The sequence below is a fragment of the Gossypium hirsutum genome, chromosome D10, assembly GCF_007990345.1.
Source record: "Gossypium hirsutum isolate 1008001.06 chromosome D10, Gossypium_hirsutum_v2.1, whole genome shotgun sequence".
In the NCBI taxonomy this organism is placed as follows: Eukaryota; Viridiplantae; Streptophyta; class Magnoliopsida; order Malvales; family Malvaceae; genus Gossypium; species Gossypium hirsutum.
This window is the reverse complement of record NC_053446.1, coordinates 1-10,109: the sequence shown is the minus strand read 5'-3', so window position 1 is coordinate 10,109 and position 10,109 is coordinate 1. Positions and strand designations below refer to the sequence as shown.

The 10,109-nt window shown below is 34.1% G+C and overlaps 1 protein-coding gene across 25 annotated transcripts; it reads left to right on the top strand.

Annotated features, from left to right (window-relative positions):
- The first annotated feature begins 214 nt into the window (after nt 1-214).
- Nucleotides 215-10,109, top strand: LOC107943770 (uncharacterized). Of its 25 annotated transcripts, XR_005919160.1 has the most exons (11): nt 228-625; nt 1,150-1,356; nt 1,435-1,864; nt 2,050-2,088; nt 3,250-3,499; nt 3,974-4,117; nt 6,302-6,385; nt 7,782-7,907; nt 8,121-9,024; nt 9,805-9,858; nt 9,944-10,109. XR_005919160.1 is itself a non-coding variant. In XM_016877576.2 (9 exons), exons 5-9 carry the CDS (start codon nt 4,071-4,073, stop codon nt 8,241-8,243), a joined length of 444 nt encoding a protein of 147 aa, XP_016733065.1. In that variant the 5' UTR covers nt 244-625; nt 1,150-1,864; nt 2,050-2,088; nt 3,359-3,499; nt 3,974-4,070; the 3' UTR covers nt 8,244-8,508. The 25 variants fall into 25 exon arrangements, 11 of the variants coding, with proteins under 11 accessions (XP_016733067.1, XP_016733065.1, XP_016733062.1 ...); XR_005919165.1 differs by having other exon boundaries at nt 224-625; nt 1,150-1,200; nt 3,963-4,117; nt 6,302-7,907; XR_005919163.1 differs by having other exon boundaries at nt 225-625; nt 1,492-1,864; nt 2,053-2,088; nt 6,302-7,907.

Sequence of the window (10,109 nt, the reverse complement as noted above, 5' to 3'; positions counted from 1 at the left end):
GTTAATTTTAAGTCTTTCAAATTTTATGTTCTTTCAAATATTTTGTGGTTTTAAAAAATTGAGACCATAAATTTTGAAAAAAAGATAAAAAAATTAATATATAAAAATAGTAATGTATACATGAACAAATAATAAATGAAAAAGAGATATATTGTTTTTGTTTATTATTATTTTTCAATAGAGAATGCAATAGATGAAAACATATTTCATATTTTTTTTTCAAATAATAATAAAGAAATTAAGGGATCCATTGGAAACCCCCTCATATTTTCCTCTAGAGGTTTTTTGAGGCTAAAAAAGCCCAACTCAGTAGCACCAAAGCCAGTAGCTATGGCGGAATCAATTTGCAGAGCACTAAGAGACAGAGCTCTAGAAGGCGAGCTCAGATTCTTTATATTTCAGCAACAAAGGTGGATTATTTTACCTATTGGCTCTGCCACCGGAGTTATGGACTCTGGTTCTAAGTCATAGGACTCAGATTCTTTATATTGCTGATATTAGCTTTGTGATTATATACTTGGAAGTGGTTCCTGGTTATTTGGTTCTTGAATCCGGGACCAGTAGTGGCTCCAACGGGACATGTGTATACCTTTGATTTCCATTAACAGAGGGCTGCCTCAGCTAGGTAAGCCTTAATGTTTATCGTTTGCAAAAGTGCATTGTGATGAAATATGATATAGTTGCTTAGGTTGAACTTGAATTCTGGGTTATCTTGAGTTGATGTCTTCATGGATCTACATTTTGTTGCTGTGATACTTCATTGTCTCTAATTGTGTCGGCTTCCAGATCTTTATTAGTTTCTTTAGTAAGTGCATTGTTATGAAATTTTGGTTTCAAAGATAGTTAATATGATTTTAGAAACTGCTTAGGTTGAGCTTGAATTCTAGGTAGATTTCAGAAGTCTGTTCAGGTAGATGTATTCTTCGATCGACATTCTGTTGCTGTCATGCTTCATAGTCTCAAAATTATCTTGGTTTTATGGAACCTTGCGTAGGTCTCATTTATGATGCATATTTTGCCCCATTATATGGTTTCTGTTTGTCTAATTGATACTAGAAAGATCAAAGGATGGTTGTTTTTTTTTCTTTGATTCTTCTGTGTTGGTTCGCAAAAGAGGGAATGTTTTATGATTTTTCACTCCTTCAACAGAGAGGACTGGAATAAGCGCTTTAGTCACTGTGGGAGTCCGAGATATTCAGGGTGAGGGATTTCCGATCAATTTTCTGGGTTGGCTGACTCCGTATTTCTGGACCTACCACAACCTTGGCTAACCATTCCTTCAGCTTGAAACATGTTGAAACAAGATGGAACTTTGTGTTCCTTCTCACCTTGCATCGAACAAGTGCAATGTTTCATGTTAGAAACAAGTTATCCTATCTTGTTCAAGCAGTTTTTCTTTTAAAGCATCATGAACTTTGCTTGTAATATGCACAGATATATGGACCTTTGAAATGCTGCTCCACATGTATGAAATCCGTGAATGGAAAATAGATCACTTGAAGGTCAATGATGGGAATTCCACTACATGCCCTCCACGCAAGAGGAGGCAGCCTTCAAGTGAAGCAAGTTTGGGGGACAATGCAAGTTCTCCGACAGTCATGGCTTGGCCATCTGCCAAAACTTGAGGGCATACCGGATATTTGACATTCGCAAGGAAGTGTTTCTTGAAAAAAAAAACTCTTTAACAAGTTGCAATCAATTCAAACACTGAGTTTTCATCCTGCTATTATGATTGATTCTTTGCTCACTCAGTGACACATTCCTGAGTATTCACTTTACAAGCTTTCATCCTATTTTTGGCCGGGTTTTAAATCACTGTTGTGAGTTTAACATTGTCCAAATTCAGGTCAGACCAGGCCTACAGGTATCATAATGTCTTTTGATAATTAAATGATACATTAAACAGCTTCTAACGTCTCTCTAAATTCTTGATGAGAGACCCTTCTTTCTCCTGTAAATTGTGTCTACTCTGTCTCCCTTTATTCTGATTTTTACCTTCTTTTTCTTTTGTTTTTATTTATTTTCTCTTCCTCCCTTTCTTTACTGTAGTAGGACATTGAAATCCCCTTCATCGGATTGCAATTTCAGGTATGATTTTCACTTCTACTAACTTTTTCTTTTCACGTCTTTTTTAGTTTCAGACCTATGCTTATCTTCTTTTATTTCTGTGGGTATTGTGGTTTTCATCTCTGTTTTAGTTTTCAGATTTATGCTTCTCTTTTTGATTTTTCAGTGTATTTTTGTTCTTCGTTTTGGTGTTCAGCCTTATGAAACACTGCTTATATTCGTCTTTTTAAATCTTGTGATGTCGTCATTTTTTTGATAGTTTATCGCCTGTTATGTGTTTTATTTTTTTTCGATTGTTTGTTTTCTGTATTTAAGGACATTTTCTTGCAAATCTTTGAGTCCTATTTATGAGATTTTACAGTGAAGATATGTTTCTAACAACTATATAAGTATCTACCGTAAAACCCTAACTAATTAGCAGAAAACAAATGGAAATATTTTCTTCTTCTTTCCCCTTGTCGTCTCCTCATTTTCCCTTTTTCAACAAGTAAAAACATTATATTTGTTGAAGGAATAAGAAAACACTAATTAAATTATACTGAGTTTTTAAATATTTTCAGAGAATTTGACACTAAATACTGGGTTAATTTTCATTCTTGTTCTACCCCGGGGATATCTCGTCATATCCTGATCCAGGATGGGCTATTCCAAGAATATTCCCATCATTTCCAGTTCCGGTTCATTATTTTTAGTGCCCGGTTCAGCTGTTTTGGCAGCGGGCTTAGATTTTTTAAGTGTTTGGACCGGGCTACCTGTCGTACTTATTCCAAAAAGGGATATCCTATTCCAGGGACTTCCCGATTGGGGGCTATCCTTTTGGAGGATACCCCGGCTTAGGTATATCTCATTCCAGGGATATCCCCTTGTTTTTATGTTTGCCTTTAAGTTATGGACAGCTGTATAAGCGGTACCGATACCCAATTTCTATGAAACCCAACAGTAACTTTAAAATAGCCCCAAATACCAATAAACAATAAATGCAAACACCAATATTACTGGTATTTAAAAAATAGAAACAATTTCCAAAATTTATTCTTTTGAAAATAAATAATAAAAAAAAAGTCTAGTCCAGAATGTAATTTTTGAAAATAAACAATGCCCCTTTATTTTTTATGCGTCTCTATCTATAGTTTCAGATATATGCTTCGTTTTACTAATATCTTAAGTTAGCTTTTGTCATAGTTTTCGGTTTTCAGATTAAAAGAATCAGGCCACGTTTGGTTGGTTCCCTCTTTATTCTTGGAAGAATATCAATGCTTTTGTTTGGTTGGTTCCCTCAAATGCGTAATAGGGATTAAGTGCTGAATGCCTTGAATGGCCATTCCGACCATGGCCGAGTAGAAATAAAGAAAATTCTTCCCAAAATCTCCTTCACACTTTCTCTGCAAATGCATTCGAAGTTGCTTATTTTATCACAGCATTACACTTTCAGGTTAGCAGATTTTTCTTTTCAAGTTTAATTTCGTTTGGTTTCTGTTCTTGCAATAATCAAATTTTGTTTTAGAAGGATTTTTGGTGATGGGTTTTCTTTAAATTTTTCTAAAAACATAAGCTACAACTCAACTCCCAAATCTCTTTCTTTTGGGGGAGATAATGTTTCATTCTCTTATGGGAAACCTATGGACTAGAATTGAATTGCTTGGAGTCAATTGTAATCACCACATCAATCTCTTCCTCTTAATCCTTGTTTTATTATTTCGATTTTGCTGCTGGAGACGACAAAAATAAACGAATTAATGGAAGAGATAACTCAAAATTTGATGAATTTATATTGTCTGTAATACTCACGCATATCTCTTTTGCAATATTTGTCATTCTTTAAATTAGAGTTTTATTCCCAAATTTCTTACTGATAATCACTTAGTCTTCATTATTGTATTTTTACAGTATTTCAGATTTGTTTCAGGTTTGGTGATATGGTGCAACAGATGAAAATTTATTAAGAAATATACGTCATAGTGCTTTGGAGCAGACAAGTTGATGTCCAGACACTAGAGGGTCAAATGGAAACAGAAGTTATGGTAGCGGGCAGTATAGACGGCTCCTTCAGGTATAAATGGAGTTGGAAATAGATATAGATATATCTGCATCCTCTTCCAAGTACAAGATGTCTCCGATTCCCTATTATTGTAGTATAAATTCTACTGGTTTAGGTGGATCTACAATTTATTAACATGGGGCATTACTTGTTGGCATTTCTTTGCGTTTATCACATTTATTGGTGTCAAAATACAATATGCTGAAGTGTGTCATCTGTTACTCTGTTCGGAGGAATAACCTCTAATTTGAAATGGTTGTGTCAGTTCTTCCAGTGCTCATGTATCAGGGTTGGGTGACCTAAACATGCCATACTTCTTACAACTTGCTGTCAAGTGCAATAAAAATTAGGTGTCCTTTCCAATTTTGTTGTGACATTGGAACCTCTACATGTCTTGCTCATCTTTTTGTTCTGCCAATGATCTGGTATTCTTTTGGCGTTACCATCTAACATTACATATCCCTTCCTATTGTTGTATTGGAGCTATTACTTGTTGTGATGCATAGTGCATTCTCCTTCCACTGCAACATACGTGCAGATGCACTTGTTCTTTCTCACTTCCATTTTTCCATTCACTGTCTGTTACATTGTATTTCTAAGCATTTGTCTTGTTGATTTGTTATTTTCTAATGGTTGCTATTGTGACATATGTTTAGCTTCTTTCGATGGCATTGCAAAGGAACTTATACTGTTTCGATGGCACGTATATATTATTAATTATTGGATAGGTGGAGTACTCACTGTGTTTATTGATTGTACTATCAACAGTATTAATCTGAGTTATGCTTTCATTTGTGTCCTTGGGATATGTAATACTCTTCCTGTCCATATATAACTGTTTTTAGTTAGTATCTTTCCTGCCCTGTTTTTAGTTAGAGTGTTTGTGTTTGTGAGATAGAAACTAACAAATTGAGCCCACTTTCCTTTTTAAGCCATTGGTTAATGACTTCGGTTTATATCATATTAGTTTGCATGAATTTGATTCTTTGAATAACCTTCTTGTGGTGTCTTGGGTTTAATTCAAAATTTTCCGAATTATTAATGGTTGATGTGGAAATTTGATTAGGACAATGTGAAAAAGTTATGCTCTAATTTTCTGAACTGTCAAGATATAGGTATGTTAGGGGAAGCCTACTCTCTGTTTACTGGTAAGTTTAATCTTGAGTGTTATATGAGGTTGATATCTTTAATCTACAGTTTATATATATTTAAGGTCAGGGAATAGCTGTTTCCAATTACTTGAACAGTTGGCTGTTTTCATTTAGTCTACAGTTAATATATATTTAAGGCCACTTTCCTTATACAAGTGTTGTTTGATTTTCTTTTTTAAAGGAAATATACAGTTTGTATGGCGTTGTTGTTTTTCAAATAGAATAGAAAGTAAGAGACTTTGGGATCAATTAACGTCAATTTTAACTAGAAGAACATGGTCATATTTGGAGTGAAAATTCTTGGATTTTATCTGGTGCTAATGTGGTGCATATTAGTATTTGGTTTTCTTTTCACACTGCTAGGTGCTTTTACTCATCAGTAAGGATCGGGGTAGGTTTTCTTTAAAATAGTTGAGTGGAGGTCATCGATGAACTTAGTTGGAACTGTTTGTGTGCTGGTGCTTATATGATTTGGAATTGGATTTTGATTGAAATATTCGGGTAATATCTAAATGCATGGCCTGGATGGAATTAGGGATGCAATTTAACTGAAAATGTTGTTTTATATTACAAAGTAGTTACAAGTGTTTATTGTGTTGCATTAGAAGATGTTAACTAGGTGTTGTTTTCTTTCAAAGTTTCATATTTGAATCGTATTACTGATTTATTTTTCAAAAAATCCCAATTACTCATCTCTCTACAATCTCATGGTTTTGTTTGCAGTAACATTGATGCGTTTGTTTTATTTGATTGTTGTTTTCTAAATGTAAAAATTAAAGTAAATTTTCTTTGTATCGAATTTAATTTTCATTGGGCCTATGTGGCCATTGGTTTTTTGCGACTTGTTATAGTTGTCCTGTTTTTTTGGGCTGTTATAATAGTCATGGTTTTCGGGTTTCTGTTTAGTTCCTGTGGCTTGTGATACTGAGCATGTTTTCTTAGTTTATTCTCTCCTCATTTTCCTTTTTTTCTAACATTTCTTTCCCTTTTATTCTCTCGTTTATTATGTCTGTCTCATTTCAAATTTTACCTCTTATATTTTTAGGCCCGAAAGAATTCAAAGACACTATATTGTGATTCTCTCTGCCATTTCTGTTTTTGGGATTTTTGGACTCCCTTGCTTAATCAGGTCTGGATCTTTTCTCCAACATTGTCTTTTCCGTTCTCCCTTTTAAGAACCATGCTTTTTTTACTTGTATTTCAGTGGGTTTTTCTTAGGGTTTTTGGTTTTCAGCTTTAGAAATCTCTGTTTCGTTCCGTCTTTCAGATCTATAAATGTCGCTCTTGCTCTTCATTTTTGTTTGTTTATCGTATACTATATGTTCTTTATTTTTGGATTTTTTGTTCCCCTCTGTTTAATATTATAGCTTTTGTGTTATTTTCTATTTCTTTTAAATCTTTGCTTAGCAATACTAATTGCCTAAACAAAAAGCATCCGTATGTACATTGTTTAGTGCATCTGTGTTGGCTTGATTTTGGTTCTAGGAACCCTGTGGGAGTTGTGACGCATGTAGAGTTTATTTGGTAGTTTTTCTGGATGGCAATAAAATGTCTTTTTAATTCGTTGTGAGTTGTGACATTCTGTTTCTTAGTTTTCTCAAAAAGTCTGTACTTTAGTTTTAAAAAAATAATAATAATCTAATTGGGATGCTTGTTGATATTGATAAGAATTGGAGAATTTCAACCGATTTGCTAATTGCAAAGGTTTTTGTCGATTTGGGTTTCATGATTATATACGGTGGAGATTGTCATGATTCGTGTATGCATATATGTTTTCTTTTTCATACTGCTGGGTGCTTGCATTAGTCAGTAAGTGTTGGGTATATTTTCTTTAAAATAGTTGGGATTGTTTGAGTTCTGTTGGGTATGATTTGCAAATGGATTTTATTGGAAGTTTTAGGTAGACACATGGTATCTCTGTGTATATGCTGAATGGGAAGTTTTGTGTGATTATTTATATATCCATGTGGTGAAAATACTCTGATATTGGTTAAAGATAGAATTATATTCATCTGTGTTACCTAGCCTTACATGAAGGGAAATTGAGTTGTAATCTTTTAAGTAAATAGGTTCTATGAGACTGATTAACATAATTTTAATTTGCTTATTGGTTGATGGTTTTACGAGACTGATAAAAAGATGTGTTGGATATATTTTCTAATGATGTCATAACCAATTTCTTGTTCATTTATTGTCTTAGTTGATTTCTCGATGCATGCTGGTTCTGAATAAAATTTTTTTTCTTTTGATTTTTCTGTTTAGGGTTAGCTTACAGGATTTAAAGATTGTCTTTGGTCAATCGTTTGATAATTATTACCTTATACAGGTGCTGTTTGATTTTCCTTTTTCAATATTGTCATAGTGTATAAATGTTGATGGTTAAATATTTTAGAATTAAAAGCAAATTGACATGATATATATACCAATTATAATATTATTTAATTCATATTATACAATTAATATAAAATGAAATTAAAAGCAAGATGTTTGGGAGTATGATTTGGTACTTTTCAACGAAACCCAAGTCAAAAATGAAGCCAGTCGAGTTGAAAACGTCGCCAGAGCAAACGCAGACCACAACCAGAGTCATCTTTGACATTCTCAAGGAGCATGGGCCCCTCACCGTCGGTGATACTTGGGAACGAGTCAAGGTCAGTTGTTTAGTAGAGTATAATCTGTATTCATTGTGTATCTATATTTGTTGTTTCCACATCTAATTAAGCCAAGCCCAAGAGTGAAGTAAGGGCAGTGCAGTTTTATCGTTGCATAATATTAGGATCTTGAATTCATTGCAATATTGTTTTTTTCACGCTTTACTTGCCTGTGCTCGACATAATGGAGTAGAAATGTGTTTATGAGTTCAGGAGGTTGGACTGAGAGGACTTACAAGCAAGAGGCACATGAAGATCGTAATGAGATGGATGAGAGGGAGACAAAAGATTAGGCTAATATGCAACCATGTGGGGCCTCACAAACAATTTCTGTAAACAACTTGGTTCACTAAACCAAGCATCAGCCACACAAGAGCTGTCCATAATTCCTCAACTTCTACAACTAGTTTTTCTGTCGATACTTCTAGTCCAAAGTCGTCTTCAGGTTTGGTTGTAGCACGCTTGTGCTGGCTGCAATACCATCACATGTACTGTTTTTTGCAATAGTGTAATACAATTGTTCTGTTGTCATGTTGTGGAAATTTTACCCTCTTCTTCCCTTATATTTTCGATTTTAATGTACAAATTCCAAGTTCGATTACTTATCATCATTTCTGCCATTCAGATGGCTCTATAAAAAAATGAAAAACAAAGTAAAAGAGCTAAGAATTTATTAAGAATTTGTTTTTTGCTTTTGTTCCAGTGCAATTTTAAAGAAGCATAATGGAAATTTGAAATTTCACAGATGCTAGCTGGTGATCAGGGTGGAAATTAGATCATTGGGATATTGAAATGATCAAATGACTTTTATGTGCTGTTCTGCTTACTTGATGATTAACTTAACCACTTGAATGTCAAATAATGCTCAAGAACCTATTATTTGCCTATGCTTTAGGGAATAAGAGGCATTTATTTTTAGTATATAAGTAGTAAAAACCTGTCATCCTTCTTTAGGTCTTGAAGGAGGCCTCTAGGCTTTATGCTGCGAGTTGGGTAAGGGATATTGGTCCTGATCTTAGACCAAACGATTATAAGAAGGATGATGGGACTGAAGGTAAATCCAATGGAGATAAGAGTAGGAGTACAGAGACAGAACCTTCAACCTTGGAGGATATTGGTGAGGAACTTTACTTTGTGGTTTCTTATCTTGAAATGTTCTGATGTATAAGTTGTCTGTAATGAATCAAGAACTATATAGCATGACTTGCAAAATATGCGGCATATTATGTGTGCAATAAACCGTTAGATTCGTGCTTGAGACATCTTATGGAGGTCAAGGAACAAAGTCCCATAATGCTTGAGTTCAGTTAGGTTTTCATTTCAATTTCCTTTTTCAGTGTTCAATTTCCTTTTTCAATTTCCTGGGCATGTCTTACCAACAAAGTTTGTATACAAAAAAATCCGATCTGCTGTTGGGATACCAAAGGTTTGATATATTAGCTACATAAACTTGTTATTGAAAAATTTTCTTCCAGCTTCAGAGTGAACTCTATTTATCAATCAATAAAACCTGCATGTATTGTCTATGTTTCGCCAACTCTTTCATTTTTCTTTTCTTGAAGTACTTGGGTCTGACACTTGTGTTTGACATATCACTGGACATTGTTTGGGGATATTAGCCGAGCCTTCAAATATATGGAAAAGCATACGCAAAATTAAACATATCAGTGTTGCTTACATACCCGTATTTGACACTCACACCTGTGTCATATAACGTAGTGTATTGCAATTGAAAAATAAGAAACCTTACAAAGGAGAAAAAGAAGAGGAACCCATATTATTATTTTTCCTTTTATGTGCAAAGATCCTTGTTGGAATGTTCCTTTTATTTGTCTTTGTTCAGCATTTCTAGTATTTCTGTTCTGGGTTTTATTGATTATTTTCTATCATCCTCTAGACTGCCAAAAGCGGAGGTGGAAGTTTGCCAACGCATATTGAAAAGTTTTATGAGGTTAGATGCTAATATGTTTTTAGTTTTCAAATGAAAAGGTTACTAGTCGATTTATCTCTTATTTTATGATGGCTCGTATGTGCAGACAATTGGTCTGGAAGTGCAGAATGGATATGGTTTAATAGAAACATCACCTTGCGTTGCTGGTCGACAACCTTATTATAATGTAAGACAGCTTAGGTCTTTCTATTATAATATTCAACTGAAACTATTCTCTTTCTTCCATGCTACCCCTGATAGAACATGTGATT